Raw genomic sequence first — 20,139 nt, 5'->3', positions numbered from 1 at the left:
CCTGTTACAAAAGACTTTATTCTTATAAATTCCTGTGGACTCCCTCGCTTACGGATTGCTGAACTGGACCCATTGTGATTACACTGGGAACAATTCTCACTTGGGAACTGTTCGGCAAAGGCCGGTTTATAGATAACAATTTCACTCCTCCTTTGCCTGTATCTGTTTAAAATCTAGTACAGTCCCTTGTACATGTGTAAAGGTGCTTATGGGGTACAGCTTATTTCCATCCACTGCAGCAGCTGTGTTCATCTCAGAGCCCTTGCAGCAGTATTTGTGTCCATATTATTTCATCCTGCCACCCCTCACAGCTGTGCCTGTGCACCAGGGGGCTGTACTTGAACGGCATCCATTTCTAAATGACTATACTTAACAGCACTGTGAAAACGGGGCGTGGACCAGCTCGAAGTTTTTTTTTTAAATATGTATTATTATAAAAAGGACTCCCCCTCAGCAACAAAATTACTCTTTTCACTGCCCTGTTCTTCTAATTGTCTTTCATTTGGGATAAACCATGATTGCAAGCAAAGTGGCCTGCTCATGGACAAGGTGTTAACAGAACTATCCCTAGGATGGATCAGAGCCGGATGCTGTTTCACTTTTCACTAGAGTAGATATTCCTTCTCTAAAAAAGGTTTAACAAGTCTCCAGCACGGATGCAATTTTAAGGTTCAGAAGGAGCAAATATTAAGATTTTTAATGTCCTGATTCAGGGTGTGGGGTGCCAGAAGATTTTGTTTCATGCAGATTTTGTTGTTGTTGTCATTCTTTTATCACAGTCCAAGGCACAAGGCAAGATTTGAAAGCGGGTGAGTCACAGGGCTGGGAATTTGTGAGAGGGGCTGTCTGAGGGTTTTACCCACCCGCAGCTTCTGCGCTGTCAGATCTCCGTGTCTTTAGCCTTTAAACGTTGTAAGTGTGTGCCTGGGAAGGGAAGACAGACAGATCCCCCCCTTAGACCCCAATAATAGCTTGCCTGGTCAGACAGCAGACAATGCGCGGTGCCTGCCACCATCCCGGCATTAGGCGTCTGACAGCAGCTGCCTCACCATTAGCGGCAAAAAGATATTTAAAGACCCGTAATAGGCGGTGAGGGCTGCCGGGGACCGGACTCGGCTGTACCCCCAGGTGCGGGCCCCGGGGGAAGCGGGGCGGGGGGGTGATCCGAAGGGGCCGGGCCCGTCCCCGCCCCGCTTCCCGCAGCGCTCCCCCCGCGGGGACCGTCGGTCGCGCAGGGGAGGGGCGCAGCCCTGCCGCACCCCCGCCCCCCCCCTCCGCCCAGGACCGCCCCCCCGCGCCCCACTATCGGACCCCTCCGCTCACGTTTCCTGACAGGGGCGCCCGTTTAAAGCTCGGAGGGACTCGCAGTCACAGTAGTTGTAATAGCTGGGACACCTGCATTGGGTTATTATTTTAATTTATTTTTATTTTTTTTTAAAGCGGGTGTAGGACACTGCCTACTGCTCTGTTATTAAAACAAAAGCCAAATAAAGTGAAAAGTGCTACAAAGGTGCTGTGGTTTTGTTTCTTTTATTTGTTTGGTTTTAAAGCATAAATAAATTCCGGTCAATAAAACATGCAGGAACGTCGCAAATCTAAACTAATAATCTCGCTTCTCCACGGCTGCCCCTTCCGTTTACCGTCACACGTGTTCCCGGCGCCCTGCCCGGCGCTCCCGGGAGACGGGCTGCTGGAGGGGTCCCGCTCCAAGCCCACCCCCCCGAGTCCGCCGCCGCCTCCGCCCCGGGGAGCAGCCGGTGGCGCCGGGAACAATGGTTGGGAGCCCCCGCGGTGCCTGGGAGCGGCCCGGACCGGGCGTGGGGACCGGCGGGGACTGCGCGCACGCCTGGGGTAGAGGAGGTATTCGGGCGCCGTGTGGCTGCAGCCCGGCCGGAGAGGGGGAAGGTTCCGAACAGGTAACTCGCAGGCTGCTCCGAGCTCGCCTGCTGGAGCTTCTGCGAGGTTCATCCCCGCACAGCTCGCACGGAAGCCGGGGGAAAGGGGGGGAAAAAAAATCAGGAAAATTGTTCCGAGCGCACGCAGAGTCTTGTTTTGTTACTGTCCGGATTGCTGTTATTATTATTTGGGGGACAAGGGGGAGTTTCGTCCTTAATCCGAGCCTCCCTGCCCTCCCCACCCCCAGATGCTATGAAAGGAGAGCTGACTTCATTTCCACCATACAGTACACTTTGTCTAGAGAGCATTGTTCGGACAAGCAACTCCCGATCCCTGATGACTACAAAATACGATTTATGTTTCCATCAGAGAGAGAGAGAATATCCTGATGGCTTGAAAGTCGGGCAAGAAAATCTTATCTGATCAATCTCTTCCCAATACACACACACACCCGCACACACAGCTAGTATAGGAGATAACGCCCGCACTGATCGTACGTAAAATAAATATCGGCAGCATGAACATTAACAACAATCATCTCGATATTTTTCGTCTCTCTCCAAAGAGCTACAATAATATAGTTTGTGCCTTTCCTAGCTTGATATGATCAGCAGCAACATAATTTTTGTTAAAAAAATGAGCTTAAAGAGCATGCATTTTTTTAGATGCAACAAGAACATATATAGTAAAGAGAGCTTGTAACATCACGACCACAACAACAACACCGAAAGCAACCTCTGAGCCCGAGGATTCGTCCGTATCTGAACTGCTTTTATTATCAATTGCGAAATCATGAGAGTAAATAAGAGACATCATAATAGGAAGAAATAAGAACACCTTGGGTTTGTTTTTTTTCCCCCTCTCAAATAAAAAGGCAGATTTCCCGATGATCACTGAAATTATAACGACAGCGATTGATCGGAGGGCTTGCAAAGGAAAAGGAAAAAAAAAAAAATCATCATCATTGGTCCTAAAAACGCAACCGTTCCCCTTTGCTCACTTGGCACAATAGAAATTGACTGTGTCTCAAAGAGCCATGCGCCTAGTGCTATTTATAGCCAGGGGCTGTGTTGGAAGATACCATTAAGCCTCTCCCAGGCAGACAGACAGGGGGGTGGTTGGATGGGAGGAGGGGGGTTAGCCAGAGTAGAGGCACAAGCAATCCCCCACCCCCAGCCTCACTTCCCCGCACAGACACACATCCACGCACTCACACCCCACCCCCTAGTCTGGCTGGGAATTTGAACCGATCCAGCCTGTTTAAACGGAAAGGACACAGATCTTCAATGTAAAAAAAAAAATCAGATCAGACCCAGAGAGAGAGAGAGACACGGAGAGGGAGGAGTGTGTGTGTGTGAGTGTGTGTGTGTGTGTGAAAGAGGGAGAGGGAGCGAGAGAGCGAGAGAGAGGGAGAGAGGGAGAGAGAGAGAGAGGGAGGGAGAGAGAAAAGAAGAGGGGGAAAAAAAGGAAAGAAGATTTTCTCTATGTATATAAAGATGGCCACGTTAGCAAACGGACAACCAGACAATACCAGCCTGAGTAGCAATCACAGCAACCCCAGCACCAACGGGCATATGAACGGATTAAACCATAGTCCCGGAAACCCATCCACCATCCCAATGAAGGACCACGATGCCATTAAGCTCTTTATTGGGCAGATCCCCCGTAACCTGGACGAGAAAGACCTCAAACCGCTCTTCGAGGAGTTCGGGAAGATCTATGAACTGACGGTGCTGAAGGACAGGTTCACTGGCATGCACAAAGGTGAGTTACCTCCTGAACTTTCCCGGGAGAGATCGAGAGAGGAAGGCAGGCTCCCACTCCCTCTCTGGGTCTGTTTTTCTCTCTTTCCTTTCGATTTCATTTTATTTCATTTTCAGTTGGCCCGGGGGTGGAGGCAGCAGGATGGGAGGGCAGGGAAAGAAATAATAGAATCTCCTGTAAAGAGAAAAGAGAGAAGGAAGGGGGTCAGCTCCGTTTGGTTTATTCATTAGTATTTTTATTTCTTTGCTCCCCTTTTTTTGGGGGGTGCGACGAAGCCACTTGCGAGCGCCGGGCGGGCGGCGGGGCTGGCAGGCAGCTGTCCGCGCGCTGGTGGTGCTGAAACCGGGATTTCTTTATTTATCTTTGGGAGCCGCACATTTTCCACCCGGGGGTGTGTGTGTCCGTGTGCTTGCGCGGAGCTGGGGAGCCCCTATTTTACAACTGTTGTGTAGCTGGCACCGACGTCTTTTCTTTTTCTTTCCTTTTTTTAAAAAAAAGAATTTTTGAAAATTTTTTTTTTTTTATTTATTTTTTTTTTTTTACTGCTGTTACAATAATTATCTGTAGCCTACTCCAAAACCAGAGGTGGAGGAGAGTGAGTTGCTCCGGGGGTATTTAATTTTCCTTTCCTTCAGCATGGGAACAGGGATATAAACAACAATAAAAAGAGCCTATCTATCTTAAGCGGGGCTGGTGGGGGGGGGGGGGTGTCTGTACGAAATCACAGCATGAGTGTGAGTGTTGGAGAAGATGATCCGGGAGAGACGGGTTGCAGTTTAGTTACAGAGCGGAGAAGTCTCTGAGCAGGCATATTCTAAGCACTACTTTAATGTGCCCAAAGTCCATCCCGGGAACTTTTTAGATTTTCTTTAAAGGCAGTGGAGACATACTCCTCATGTGATACCTCACTCACTCCATTTCTGCCTGCTCCTTTCCCTGCTTAGGTTAGGCTCTCCAGAGGTGCATTTCAGATTAGACGATGCTACATTTTGGAGGTGGGGGAGGGTGTGTGTGGTGGGGGAGAGATGCTCAGATGCTCGGGTAGGAAAGTAGGACTCACAGGAAAGAAGTTGAAGATAATTTGCATGGTAGCCCCGCTTAGGAGCAGACGAGACCCAGGAGTGAAGCAAGCCACTTTATTAACTCAGGTTCTGTATACATGTGTGTGTTTATTTCATTAGATATGTAGCTATTAAAAACAACAGCAAAAATCAGATCAGAAGTGATTGGGGTGTGACTCCGAATCTAGTGCGGAAGAAGAAAGGGTTTTGCAGGGGACCACAGGGGGAGTGGAAGTTGCATGTGTTATAGGAGAGGTTCAGTAGCAATGTCTACTCCAGCTTGGTGGACTGCTGGCAAGGAGAGTCACTGGTAATGGCATTACTGTCTTCCCATCTTTCCAGATGCCTTGGCGAGTTGTAAATCTTAAACTTAACGGCATGTTCAGCAGGCATTTCTTCCCCCTTCCCACTCACTCTCCTTTCTTCCACCCTCAGGAAATGCAAATGAAAATGTACCCTGATAGTGCAAAGTACCAGTTTCAACACGGGCTAGAGAAAATGTTCAGAGCTCAGCGACCAGGGACTCAGTCGAACTTATAGGGTATTTCTTTCTTCCTTTCTTGTCAGTCGCTCCAAACACCCTTCTCATATTTACAATGATCAGCGTAGCCCGTTCGAACCTTGCTTTATTTTCAGACAAGCTTCCTAGAAGCCACATCAAGGTCTGATGGGCATCATTTAAACCTGACATCTGTATTGTAATAGTTATTAATAATAATAAAAATAATAGTAAGAAGCACAAGGAAAGAAAGGTCCTGGGAGATTTCATCTAATAGATGAGGCATAGTGAGAATAGCCACTGAGCTTGTGTGTGCGCACATGTGTTTGCAAAAATTATCTAAGGTTTCTGTAAAATAAAAATAATAGCAGTTAAAAGCTACGCTGAAGAGAATCACTCAACATAATGTAGAGGAAACCTTTGAGCTAACACCTTGTGAAAGCATTTTTGTGGTGGAGGGAGGTTATTTTTATTTGTTGATGAGATTTTATTCTTTTGTTATGTTCTATCAAACCTGTAATTAATCGATCTATACGCTAATTTGAATTTCTATTTCATAGAAGTTAATCCATCCTCTTTCAGTTCAGTTTTGCTTTTACTGCATGCCTGTATTCACAGAGACAAACTCAAGAAGGAGGGGAGGGAGGCAGAGAGAGAGAGAGATCATTTATCTTGCTTGGATGTGTTTAACACATATTCCTGAATTAAGCAAGATACTAACTTCATTTCCCTTCATTTCATTTCTGTTCTAAAGCTGCAACCTAGGAAAAAAGCCAGATGGGAAATCTTGTCACCTCATCAAACTAAATTGCATGAGTTCATCTTGAAAGAAACAGTCATTTTAAACCTCCTAGAAGTTTTGGACTTTGGAAGGAAAAATGATGATGATTATTGTTATTTTGCAGGCTAGGGTTTGAGAGAGGCTTCAATAGACACCGAGTTGCCAGCATTTCAGAGATCGGTTTTATTTAGTACATCTGAGAAGAGTTTGAACTCCTTTCTAGCGATGCTGCTGATTTATTAGCTAATCCTGATAAAAATGTGCCTCTGGCTACCTGGAAAAAAATTACTTTCTTGCCAGTAGTGATTAATTACTATTAAGTCAAAAAGCATGATGGGGCTCTGAAGAATGAGGATTGCATCTGGCTTTTTTATTATTTTATTTAATTTTATTTCATTTTCAGTCTTTTTTTTTTCCCTTTCCCTTCTCTATATGCTGTCATGTGAAGCATAGTATTCACTCAGATCTCCTTATTTTGGCTCTGCTTTGCAGGCATAGATGAAGAATTGCACAAAGATAGTCCAACTTGGCTCTCTGTGTTAGGATGGCAATATGAAGCCCCAAGATGCTTTCCATAAGTGATGCATAATGCTTATACATTAATTGATCCATCACTCTCAGTTGATTTCGTTCCTAATCCAGGGGATGAGGCTGTGACAGTAGTATACCCTGAAGGGTTAATAGTAGGCTGTAGTTTATTTAAGTGTATGGAGAGCCAACCTTGGGTGTGGAGAGGGAGAAGCCAGTTTTGTGTTGGGAGGAGGGAAGAGAGAGGCATTAGCTTAAAGTAAAAATGTATCAATCAGAATAATTTCAGGTGTAAATCTGTTGAAATGAGAGTGCAGGATATATATACCTGAAAATATTATTAAGAGAATCTATTGTGATGCTCCCCTGTAGCGGAAAGAAATTGAAAATTAGCAACCTGACGGTAAAGTACATGACTATGCCCCCCTCCCAGAAAAACTATCACCAAAGGAGAGAGAAGTCCCAGGTTTTCCCACCAGCAGCCCTGGATGATACCAGGTCAGATGCCAGGGAAGAGGCAGGAGAACATGATTCTTTTGCAGACACGCAAAGAGAGAAAGGGTAGGGGGGTATCAGTGTGTGAGGAAAGGTGGGAAAGGCTTGCCAGATCCCTGAGAGAAGCTTTTGTGGCATGAGCGTAGCTGCAGCATCTCTCCCCCATCCTCGCTTCTCTCCACACGGGGCAGGAACACACTCCTGCCATGGTGCTTTGCTCTAGGGTTGGGAAGAGGCTGTGTGCTGGAGATCCGTGGGTAGAAACCTACCGAGGCTGAGCTGACCCACCCACGCGCTCACACATACACACACACACATGCACAGAGTTAACTAATCACACTTGAACAATTTAGCAAACCATTCATTCATAACTTCCCCCCTTCTTATCTAGCAGTGGAGTATGCTTAAAGGCTGAGTTACTGGGAGACATAAAGGTTAGTGCTCTCAGGACAGCCATATTATAATGCATTATCTTTGAAGTCATTTAAGGCCAATTTAAGTGGTATTTAGTATAATATTTATGAATTAATGTAATCTAAATATAGGACTGTTCCCATAGGTTTAAACAGCCTTTTCTATTGAAGCATGCTTGTACCCAAGGCCTGGAATGTGTTTTAATTTAAAACACACAGGTCTCCATAATATTCTATTTAGGAAGTCAGAAGAAATCAGCATTCCACACTTAACTGAGATTTACTGAAACACATGCGGGTGAGTGCACTTAAAGAGTGGAGATAGCGTGCAGTGGGAAAGCAAGAGTCTTCCATAGACGCGAGAGCTACAACATTCTTTCAGCCCTCACGGAGGGAGGGGAGAAAACACTAAACCCACCAAAACTCCTTGAAATCCACCATTGTAGTCCCGTGGTTTAGAGCATGTACCTACCTGACCCGAACCTCACTCAGTAAGCATTTGATGCAGCTAGAAAAATGCATCATGGAAAGAATAGTTTAGTTCTTTTACTGCGATATCTTCTCAAAAGTATAAATAATTTTTAAATTTAAGACACCTCGAGGGTAGGTAAACGCCACTTCCATTCATTACATTCTGTTCCATTTGATTACAAAGGTAGATGATAGGAAAATTAAAATCTTTTTAAGTCTAAGAATGTTTGTTAAGGTTTTGAATGTCTCAGAAATTCAAAGGTGCTGTGAAAATGATCATTAAATCAAGATAATATATTTGTATATAAGTATAAATGCATAGATTCATGTGTGTGAATACATACAGAAAAAAAATATACACATTCATGCATATAGCCTTTGGGAAATGGAAATTTAGTTGAAAAGAAGCACAATGCAATACAGGTGCTGAATGAACTCCTCCATAATTGAAACATAAGGCTTGCCCGGCTGAAAGAAACACATACAGCATTTAGTATGGTAGTAAAACAAACAAGTTTTAGGGAGGTAAATGCGCAAATAAACTGGAATAAAACATGCCTTAGGTCTAAAGAGCAACCCCTTAAAACAATCAAAATGCAATTGGATAGCTTGATCGAAGAGAAAGGAAAAAAAAACAACCCCCTGTACTTTATAATTTCCCGTACAGATGAGCATGCATATGTATTTGATAATGTCAAAAAGATAGCTCAGATTGCTTCATAAATTAGAGGGATACATATTAACTCTTTTTCAAGGGGTCTGGACATGGATTCTGGTTTCTAAAAGCAGCTGCAGCCAGTTATGAAGCTGTTGTTACGGTTGTGTCAGCATTTCCAATACAAACTCCAATTTTCTGGGATCTCTCGCTTGGCTGTTAAGTTTTGCACTGAAAGCTGTTCTCCAGCTAGCCCCACTACCATATCAACTAATCATCCTTACAAGAACATGTTTGTTTTAAAGTTACATAATGTGGATGAAAGAAATTAAAGTTTGTGTTTCTAGAGCTTTTGTTTCTTCTCTTACCTATCTCCAGGTTGGACTCATATTTCCTACACATTTATAGATTATGATCGCTTTTGTCCCTCGGTATCTACATATACTGGTGTCCTTGGGCATTTTAGGGAAGGAAAAAAAGGTACTTATTATTTTCTTTAAAAAAAGAAAAATAGTGAGAATAACCGAATTTCATAGTATCTGCTTGGCCAAAACAAGGTTTTAATTCAAGGGTGAATCAGGAACTTACTAATTTCTGAAGTATAACAACAGAAACAGGGGACAGATTGTTTTCATTTTATTTTATTTTTCCCTGTATTCTGCCAGAAGAAATTGGGAATGTCAATACTGAAATAGGGGGAAAAATTGAGGATCCTTGTCACCTTGGATGAAAAGCGTGGTTCATCTGGTCCCGTATTGTACATTGGCCAGTGGCCCGTGTCACAGACGGGCTTTTCTTTAGTAGAGAATTCAAATTGCATAGTATAATAAAAGCCAGGCAGCTGATAGAATAGTCTTTTGAAGGAAGTTGTCAGAGAGTATCTGGAAATTTTATCTGGGTAAAGAGTGAGTGAGATTGCAGAAAATGTTTTGTGCTCAACCAAAAAGTGGATTGTACCTGTGAAGGAGGGCAGGCAGGGGAGTCTTTATGCACAGTGGTCAAAAGCAAGGGGCAGAAGACACTGGATGACCGAGAAGGGTCTCCCTGAACCTTAAGAGCTGGAAATAGGCAGCCACATTTTTCAGCAAGACGTCAGGGTGTTTTTCATCATGCATACCCTGTGCGTATGCATACCAGCCGCACTGACCCGACAGACCATAACGACACTAAAGGAGCTGTTACCATCCCTCCCGTCAATCAAGTGTGAACTGAGGCGGGTTTATGCGACAGGCGGTAATGATTCCAAGGGTGCAAAAGTGGGGGAGATGATCTAAGCTTTTGGGCCAGTTACCTGCATTTAAAATAGAGAACAGAGATCAGATGTCCAAAGACTCACATAGGTGTTGGCTATAGCTTTACAAGAAAATCCCACAAAAGCAGATGCCTGCAGGGCTCGCCATGACCTGTCCACCAAGCACTGTCTGGTTTCTGCCCTGTAACACTTTGCACTAAACAGGTGAGGTGTTAAGCGAGCTAAATTTGGTCCCAGTCTTAACAAATGGGCTGGCGTTTCATTAATCCCAGCATCATTTTAGGGAGCAAAGGCTGGTTGCCTGTTTGCTGGGCAGAAGTCAGCGAGATTTTTGCCATCACTTCGGTGGGTTCATGTTTGGAAATGCTGGTGTAGGCTTGCACTTATTCAGCATTTCACATTCCCTTTAAAATTCTGGATTGTGAATTTACATAGCAAATCACAACACTTACAGTTAATGCTACTGGCTTCTAGGCTTGCTGACTTGTCTCTTAACTTAGCTTTCCTTCTGTAAGTGAAATTAAAATTAAAAGAAAGCTGAGGAACTGGGAAAAGTTGACCCCTGCTACATTTCTCACTCGTTTAACTGCTCCACTGATGTCCGTATGACTGTTGCCGAGGTTTGTCATGGTGGACTGACCCTTATGTACTAAAATCTGCAGAGGAAAAAGGGAAAAATAATAACTATGGCAAGTTAAAGTTATGGCTTCCTTCCACCACTGCTTCACTGTCTGAACGGGGGTATATATTATAGGGGCCTCTGTCTCTCTGTAACTCCTCGAGATGCATCATCACATTTTGGGGACCGCACAATCTATTGAATCACTTTTTGTGCCGCAGCACTTGGTATGGGCTGGAGTCAAGATGTCATCACAGGTATTGCATTTATTTGCTTTTGTCACCATGAGCCACAGAGTGAATGCACACACAGGTGAATGCAGCTTTTAATGTGCATTCATTATATCCAACTGACATCCCCTCGAAGGAAGAGAGGGCTTATTATTGTCACTCCTTAAAATAAAAATGGATGAGAGCTCTAAACCTCTCAAATAAAGTACCTGACCATACGTAGTATCTAAAAATAAATCATACACGGCCATCTATTCCATGTAAATGAATGTCAAGACATATAGATATAGACATTGTGTTAAGTTTGTCAAGCAGAAGCAGCCAAAAATATTGATCAAGGTAAGGGGAAAAATTGATAATGAACTGGACTCCAATAAGACTTTAATTGACAGTGACATCTGTGAACCAACTTAGGACAGTATATATAAACTGACCACGATGTAACTTTATTGCAATGCACTCTCCTTTAATTAATTGTCACCTTTGTTAAGACTGGCTACAGATCAAAGGTTTAAAGATACTTAACAGGTTCTTAGTAACAAAGCCTTCAGATGCATTAGAAATATCCGACAGCTCAGCCAATGAGGCATGCAGATTTCGATCTACCTCACCCTTATCTGTTTATTTCTCCCTCCTTTGTTGAACATGGACAATCATTGTTTAACATTAACTACTTCATAGGCAGCTTTGTTGGCTATGCTGATGCCCCCAGGGACATATAGTTGCCGGTAAGATGGTAAGACAGGACCTCAGTGTTCGGTCTCTCAAAGTATTTTGGCACCAGAAAGTTGCTTACAGTTTGATAGACCAAGGTGCAGTGCAGACACAGTTTGTAATGCAGGATATTATTTTCCCTGTTCGTAATTGAGATCTTTAATACCCTGATTTAAATCCGGAAATCATGAAAAGACATCATTTACATGAAAGGTGCAACTGAGAATGAACTTTTACATGAGAAGTGCGTATGCAGAGATATAGAAGTGTGACTGCTACATTTGTATATCAAACACATACGCAACCATTTATTATATATGCATATTAATGAAAACATGCATTCAGTACAGACAGGCTGATATAGGTCTCTAAATAATTACTTTCCAAAAGACAGTACGGGGATCATACTCTTTGCATGAAAGTGTCAGGTGACTTAACAGGCTACTCCTGAAATTATATGCAGAGTTTAATATGATACATAGTGGTTTGTTCATTATACTAATTTAATGATACAGTCACACTTAATTAATCCATCTATGGTTTATTTGTACATTGTGTCTGAGTCTCCAAAATATCTTAAAGGCAACCCAGCTGACTTCCCAGTGCACTAGGGCAGATAGCTGTGGACATGAAGATTCTTCAAACAGAATAAAAATGGAGCTTTGCAGACAGTGGGTGTGATGGGGTCTGACTGCATATTTGGCATGTTTCTAATTCAAATACTTGTGTATATAACACACAGAGACAGCATATGCACACATGTATCGAAAGGGCAGACTTACATTTGCACATAGTTCCTCTCCTTTTCAGTCCCTAAGGGTAGATTCGCATCACATAATATGCATCACTCACTGCAAACGCACACAAATATCTTTGTCGGATTCAGTAGCTTCTTGCAGGTAGATGTATAAAGCAGCATCAGCCTAATAATATCCCTATAAAACAGTGTTTCCTTCCTAGGATCCAGGGGGATGAAGGTTGTCAGAAGATCAAAAGATATATCACAGTGTGCTTGTAGAAATCCCCTGATTATGTTTCCTCTCTATAATGCTCTAATTCACTATTTGATCAATTGTAAAAGGGCCAATGCTTTAGGAGGAAAAAAAAAAAATAGTATTAGGTTACTAGATGCTTCAGGGTGAGTGAAAATCACACCTAAAATTATATGTAGCGATACAGTAATGAGCTTATCAATACTTCTTTAAAGAATCTGACAACCCTATAGGAGAGATTCAGTTCTGTGAGCAAAGGTCACAATATAGGTACTGCTTATTAAGACTATCAATAGACTGGTTGACCAATCTAACCAGAGACTGTATAATGTACCTGCTGTTAACAGGCAGGGAGGAGAACTATGAAGAATTTACAGAATTGCCCACATGTAATATTAATAATATTGATTGATTCTAATAATAAAATAAGGTAAAGATGCACTTCTTTGAAATGGTGCATGAGCCGGGGGAGGAAGGGAGGGAGGTACCTCTGCTGAGTAGATTGAGCTGGCTTGCACCTCTTTGAATGTTAACCCAGAGAAAACTCTGTTTCTTTACTCTTACAGGCAGGGCTCTGCTTCTTGCCCATTATTTCACCTGATTCAGACTGAAACGGGATACTTCTTTCTCTAGGATCTGATCTTTGCTTGGCAGCTGCCGAGAAGCCAGGGGTCAGAGAAATTTGGAGCAGCCAGGACCGTTTTAGTCAACCAGTTCATCCCCGGTCAGAACACAATTAATCCCTGAAAGCCCTTTTTCAATGCAGCAATGCAATGGAAGTGCTTGATTTGTTTTAGTATTTTCCACACCTTTAGCAGCATTTAAGAAGTGTTGTGTGTATGGAGGGGAGAGTGTGGAAGTAACGTATATTCTGTGATATGCGTAAGCTGTAATTGACGGGAAAGGACTTTGCAGAGCAGTGACAGACTCGCTCCAAAGCCTGCTGAAGTCTTCAGGAAAGCTTTGCCTTGCCTGCAGCAGTGTTTGGATTGGGCCCTAAGTTACGGGCAGTTCTGCAAGATACCGCTCCTTGAGGCAAGAACGATGATAATATGCAGCAGTGTGACTGCCTTAAGGTTGTTACTCATCTAAATCCAGATACACAGACCTGCTTGCTTCTGGATTTCCTAACTACTCCCTCTTAAGCTTCCTTATCTAGGTACACTGGTTCACTCTTTCCGCTATACCATTCAGCTTGAAGTGTCTCCTTCCAGTTTCCGTATGTTAGTTTCAAGATGGTTTGCATTTCATTACGCATTCTCTCAGTTTACGGGGCAAATGTTTTTCTTTTGTGCATATTTAATTGCTTTTAAAAGCGATTTATTTGATCGTATTCCATCTTCAATAATACATGGATGAGGATGCAATTTTTCACCCTCTTTTATAAAGATCTATTGTTATTCAGTTATGCTGTTCTGTGGGTTTTGTTCTGTTTCATGCATTCGAAGGGAGTCTGGTCATATTTTTGCTTTGTTTTCATTCTTCCTATCTTTTTTTTTTTTTTGGATTATGGATTTTTTTGTTGTTGTTGTTTTTCTTTTAAGAAAAAGAAATCTCATTCAAGATACTGGCAATAAATGAGAAAAGTAGGAGTGGAAGTGAGAAATGGGCAAGACAACCAACAAAAATCCTCTGGCAAAGTCTTTAAAAGCGTAATATTGCTGCATATTTATTTGCAAGAGTCTGGTTCTAGCCAATTTTGATACCAAAAAAAAAAAAAAAGAGTATATTACAATTATTTAACTCCAAGTTTAGTCATTGACAGAGAAGGGAAAGGAAAAAAAAAACAAAACACACAAAACAAAACAAGGCAAACCAACCATAGACACACTGGAAGGAAATGCATATAAAGATCTTGCAGAAGATAAGGGTGATAAAGTGGAGTTAGGTTTTACATTCTACTATTGTGTTAATAAAAGTTAACACCAAATTAAATAAGCAAATAAATAAATTAGGATAAGCAAGCGTTGCCTTCCTTCAGGATTATTTACTAGTGGCTAATACACTTCAGAGATGCCCCTTTTAAATTGCTGCTTGTGCCTGCAGCTTCATTCAAAGGGCATTATCTGGTGGGTGAGGGCGTCAGTGAGGATACCTGGGTTCTAATCACTGCCTGGATAATTACTTACCAACACTCTCTGATGGAGTCACTTAAGCTCGGTGCCTTCAGGCCTGATCTGAAACCTGTTGAGTCAATGGAAGGATTCCCATTGGCTCCACTGAGCTATTGATCTTTCGTTTCCCCATCTGCAATATTGGGCTGGTCAGATTTATTTTATTTTATTTTAATTATTTTAGGAGGGAGAAGTTAATGGTAAAAATTTGACATTTACGTTTTTTCAGCGTAGGTTTTGGTGCACCTCTGACGACAAATGTGTTACATCAGAGCCCCTTTTGGTGCAGATCAGGAAAACATGCTTTCAAAAAACATGTGGTGGGGAGGTGGAAAATTAGCTTTGCTCACTTCACTTGTAAATACATATTTGTCCCTGCTTTGCCAAGAAAGGGTCAATGGCAATTTTGCCAGTTTTCTTTGTATGAGTAGGATACAGTTATTGTAATTTCTCTGTCTACAGGAATATCATCATTGACTGATTCAGGATCTTTTTTTTATTTTTTTCCTTCTTTTAGTGATTCATATATATATACTCTTCATTGTTATGGCAACTGAGGGAGCTGCAAAGCTCAAGGATTTGATGAAGGGTTGCATCCCACCTTTCTTTTCTAAGGGCCTAATCCAAACCTATTGTTTGCAATACAGTTTGGACCAAGCTGAAGCTATCTGCCTTCTCTGGCTCAGTAAAATCAGCAAGTTCCCGCTAGACAAGCATACTCTTGCCCTCAGTACGGGCAGATGGAATCGGCAGTCGTCATCCATTTGCTGAGGACCGACCCAACACTCTCTGAAGTCAATAGTTAGACTCTGACCCAGCCTCACAAACAACAGACAGACGCCATGTGAATCCTTAAGCAGGGACTTGAACGTTCCTGACTTTGACAGAGCAAGGTAGTCCAGAAGGGAGTTTTTGCTGTTGCTACCCAAGAAGTAGCATATTGTGAGGAATAAACAAGATTTCAGTGACCTCCAATATCTAGCCACAGCAAAATTAATTTAGAAACGGCTTTTTTCTACAGCAGAGATCTGACAAGCAAATGAAGCACGTTCCTTGTTTTTTTTGTTTTATTATTTCAGTCGCAGTTTTAGTCAGTTCATCAGTAGCAACGTATGTGTGTGTGTGGGGGGGTGTTTGTGCTTCCATCCCATCTGTGCTTGTGTCTTTTATGAAATAAACGGAGGAGCTGGAGTGTGCATGTGTGTACATGTGTGTGTGGAGTTGATTACCTAACCCCCAGTCATTTGAAATCATCACAGTGCCCTCAAGTCAATGATATTCTGTCAAAGGTGGAGAGGAAACGTGCGTGCAGTGTGAGTGTGAGAACGTGATGCTGTTTGATTGCCTGAAATCCAACTAAGTCTCAGTTTCAAAGGCCCAGGGGCAGCAGAGAAAGTATTTGTTTGTTTAATTATTTATATATTTACTCAGCTTTACTGACTGTGTTTGCAGATGGGGGAAAAAAAAATGGAAGAAAGAATGTTGGGTTCTTGTTTGGAGGGGAACGTGTGTTGTATTAGCCTCAATCTGTTCTCCTATATAATGGCTGCTTTGTGCTGTTAAATGACCATTTGTTACTGACTGGCTCATTGAAAAAGGCCAGAAAGGTGCTGGTAGAATTAGATTTTACAAGTTTATTCATAAAAGGAATTGCACAATAGGTATGGCATTCCCTTGTCTTCTGCCCTACGCTGATCCAGGGACAGGACTTCCAGCGGCAGCTTCTTATTCCGAAAAGAAATAGCCGAGCCACAGCAAGGCAGATGACCCTGCTCCGTGTTACCTGGCAAAAGACATCGGTCTGATTGCCGGGCCAGCAGCTTTCTCCCCAGGCTTGGTTCTCCACTCCTGGCACCTGTGTTTACTGGGTTTGCATCTAAGATCAGCTCCTCATCCTCCCTCCCCTCCAAGCTTCCTCCCCTGGTTGCAAGGGCAAATGTGGGAGTGTGGACCACAAGCTCAGACCTGTCCCCAGGGTCAGGTCCCTCCCCAGGTGCCGCCCCAGGATCACTGCCTGTCTCACACAATGTTCTTGCAAGTTGTTTGTTTCCAATAGCCAACCTCTGCCACCACAGACCGGTTTCCCCGGCTCTCGCCATCACTGTTCACACTTCTCTTCCCTTGCTTCGGCTCTGCACCGACATTTTGCCCTTGCGCTGTTGCTGGCTGTCACCCCTGTAGAGAGCACTTCACCGGTTCATGTTGCGAGCCGCCGCTCAGATTCTCTCAGACCACGTTAACTATCTCTCCTCTCCGTTCTCAGCTCTTTCCTGAACACAGTTTGGGAAAAAAGAGCCATACCAACCAAGTATTGTTGAAAAGAAAAACGCTATGGGTAGTAGGAGAAAGACCCACGAAGTATACTCACACAGATACACAAACATACATATTTCTGTATGTAAGCTACTGAGAGAGTAGACAGAAAAGTTGCTGGTTTTTTTTTTTTTTTTCCTTTGAGGTTCAAAGCTTGACATCCTCTTTCAAAAATTAAAAAAATAAAACAGTGCAGTAAGTCTATAATTTCTCCAACGCAATTGCACCTTTTTTTTTTTTTTTTAACTTTTCTTGTTTCATTAAGTCAGCAGCAGATTTCTCACACCTGAACAAAAATCCTGCATACATTTTCCTTTGAATTCTCAAAATCGTGATCTTATTCTTAACTATTCCTGGCAGTCTCTTCTGGGACTACAGTTCACCTTCTTGCAAAAATATTTTTCCCTGCTGTTTTGAAACATAACTACCCTTCAGCTCCAGGACCCTTCTCTTCCAACCTCAGATTCAAGCAAGAAGGCAAAATAAGCCTTTGATGTAGTTCTGCATCAAAGTATTCTTCATTCAGAGGAAGGTAGGCAGGGATTAGGAGCCTATTTCTAGTCCAGCCCTCTTACTAACCTTCTCTGTCCCACCAGATCCCATTCCTAGACCTTGCTCTTCCTCAGTTTGCCATGTGTAAAGAGGAATTTGTGATATCCAGCTTTGCAAAGAGCTTTGTGTGTACTTAAGGTAAAAGTCGTGCTGTAGCTTTAGCGGTGATGGTCTAAGGTTATAAATGAGACAACATTTGTAAGGAGAGGTAATATCTTTTATTAGTCCAGCTGATATAGCTTGGGAAAAAACGACAAGACTTCCCTGTGTGCCTGAAAGCTTCTCTATTTTTTTTCAACGATATCAGTTGGCCTAATAAAAGATATTACCTCTCCCAGCAAGCCTTGTCTCATTTGAGGTTTAAAGCATGTAGGCTGATTATTTAGACCTGTTTTTTGTCTATGTTGAGGGATTAGACATTTCCTCACCTAGGTGGCCAGAGGAAAGCAGCCCGGGTTGGTGTTCCCTTCTCTCTCCTTCTGTGATCAACAGCAGTGGCCATCTCACAGGCGTTAAGAGGCACAGAGAAACTCTGACAGCTCCTATTTTCTGATCCTGGAGATGTCCTTTCTTTTTTGCTGCTCTGCTCCCTCGCGAAGCACCACATGCCCTCTCCTCACCCCTGTGACTGTGATTTATTTATAAAATTGCTGTATGTATCTGTGTGTGCGTGTGTGCATGTGTGTGTGTGTGGGCAACCACACAAACATCCCCAAGCTGCCGAGCAAGCTGATGAGCATTTTCTCATTTATTTAGCAAGTAATAATGCAAACCATGGGCAAAAAGTAGAGTGAGGAGAACAGGTAAAACACTTAAGACAGAGAAGACTTTGGAAAGAAGGGATTTTTTTTCCCTCAGCTACAAAAAAATTGCAGCCCGCTCCATGTCTGGAAGAAGCATTTTGTTGGTTTTTTTTTTGTTTGTTTGATTTCACAAAACACAGCTGAAAATACCAAGCAGCTGAAAAGAATCGAGAAGCAGGTAGCAGGTTTTCAGATGCAGCAAAATCCTAGTCGTATGCATAAGGCAGCAGTAGTCAGAGGACAGCGATTACTTATGCTCTGCTTTACTACCAGAGAGAGCATTGGATCATCTATTCAGATCAGGATAGTCAGCTATGCCAAAGGTTTAATCAAATATTAAACATGGTCAGTAAACTTAAACCAATGTTGGATATGCAGGAGTTCTGCTCCTTTTCAAGCAAGCACTCTAACAGGAGAAAGTTTTCTCCTGTCTCTCTCTGATTGGGATTTTTTGTGGCTAGGGATATCCCTTTTTCAGACAGGGACCCACCCCGGTGTATGTTTAGGTAAATACAAGTGCATGCATGGGTTTGTATCTGTGTCTCTAACTCTGTTAAGTAGACTCTCAGTCGTTTTTTTCCTGCAAGTTCACATCTTTCTCGCTCAGATCATTTCCCATACGTTTCTAATTGTTTACCCCACACGCTTTTCTGTGTCCATCTGTCCCTCTACAAATACAATGCTTTCTCCCTCTCTCTCCCTCTCGTCATCTGTTCAAATTAAAAAGGTGAGTGCGTGTAGATGTGTATGTGTGTATTTGGAAACCCACACAGGTAGATACACATATCTAGCTGTTTATTGATAAATAATACACATGCAAAGCCACATCTGCCTCCTTCCTATTTACATTTGAGCTGTATTTACACCCTCCAGCCCTTATTTATTCTGACTGAGGGCACTCAGAGGCAGAACATTTTGCAGGGAGTTACGGTTTACGATGTTACATCTCCCTTCTATTATTCATTCTCTCTGATTTTTATCTAATCTCTCTTTGATTGTCCTGGTGCAGCTTAAGAGACAAAGTGAATTTTTATTACATCATCAATATAATCTCCAGCTAATCAGCATCTGTGTGCATTACCATGCCCCCTTTGGCTTTTCATCTGTGTCCATAAATAATAAGAATAAAAATCGGGGCCGTTTTTGTGTGCGTGCGTGTGTTTATGTGTGTGTGTGTTGGTATCAGGCAGAGTCACAGCTGCACTTTTTCATTTCAGCCAGCTTGTTTTAACAACACTGGACCCAGCTTTCTGCAGATTGTCTTGACTGTTGCCCAGATTAATTTCCTGGTGCCTAACGCTTAAATCATGGAAACAATTAAAGTGAACAAATCCATGCTCATCTTCTCGCAGAGACTGAACTTTGCTGTTAACTTCTACACACATTTCCATGGTGTTACAGGCAACATGCTCAGTGCCAGTGGAGTGTGGAGCAGTTGACATAGCCCCCTGTACAGGTGCTTAAACTCCAAATCTGTAGTGCATACTTGCTACTCTTTCTTGGGCAGAAGGATAGTACATTGCATGTCTTTGACTGTGAAGCTCAGAGACCAGATTTTTGGCCTTTGATTCCTGATATTTTTCCATAGCTTGCTGTGTAGTGTTTAGCCTGTCACTCAGGTCCACAAATTCTGCAGAGTTGAGCTCCTAGACATTTTCCATTCTCCCTTTTCAGTTCTGAAAAAACAATTAAAATAACACTTCCCCATAAATTAAGACTTGTGCCTTACTTCGAAATTTTCATCCTCTGTACATATGTCTTGTGCATTTTAAACAGAATCACTCTGCTTTTTCTTTAAAATACCCTGATTTGGCAGAGCAAGGCAATGGCAGTGCCTCTCTGTTAAGCAGGCAGATTTCAGATTGGCTTCCTAGGGGTTTAGGGTGAGACTCAGATCCAATACACAAACAGTAACGCTCCTGTCCTGTCCTGCAGTGCCAGAATTAGTCCTTTCTGAGTTGTCCAAGACTGATTACAAATACTATGC

The 20,139-nt window shown here is 42.7% G+C and overlaps 1 protein-coding gene across 13 annotated transcripts in view; it reads left to right on the top strand.

Annotated features, from left to right (window-relative positions):
* Window positions 1-3,113: 3,113 nt before the first annotated feature.
* Window positions 3,114-20,139, top strand: part of CELF4 (CUGBP Elav-like family member 4) — a 721,430-nt gene continuing 704,404 nt past the window's right edge. For 10 of the 13 annotated variants that reach the window (XR_011736445.1, XM_071802133.1, XM_065860489.2 and 7 more), the window contains exon 1: window positions 3,114-3,660. Coding sequence is in view for 12 of the 13 variants with exons in the window: in XM_071802133.1 (XP_071658234.1) it covers window positions 3,381-3,660 (280 nt within the window). In the remaining variant the exon portion in view is untranslated. The remainder of the gene's footprint in view (window positions 3,661-20,139) is intronic. The other 3 variants (XM_065860484.2, XM_065860483.2, XM_065860478.2) reach the window with 1 other exon arrangement.

This window comes from Patagioenas fasciata, chromosome Z, assembly GCF_037038585.1.
Source record: "Patagioenas fasciata isolate bPatFas1 chromosome Z, bPatFas1.hap1, whole genome shotgun sequence".
NCBI lineage: Eukaryota > Metazoa > Chordata > Aves > Columbiformes > Columbidae > Patagioenas > Patagioenas fasciata.
The sequence above is the reverse complement of the archived record's forward strand: the minus strand, read 5'-3'. Positions and strand labels throughout refer to the sequence as shown.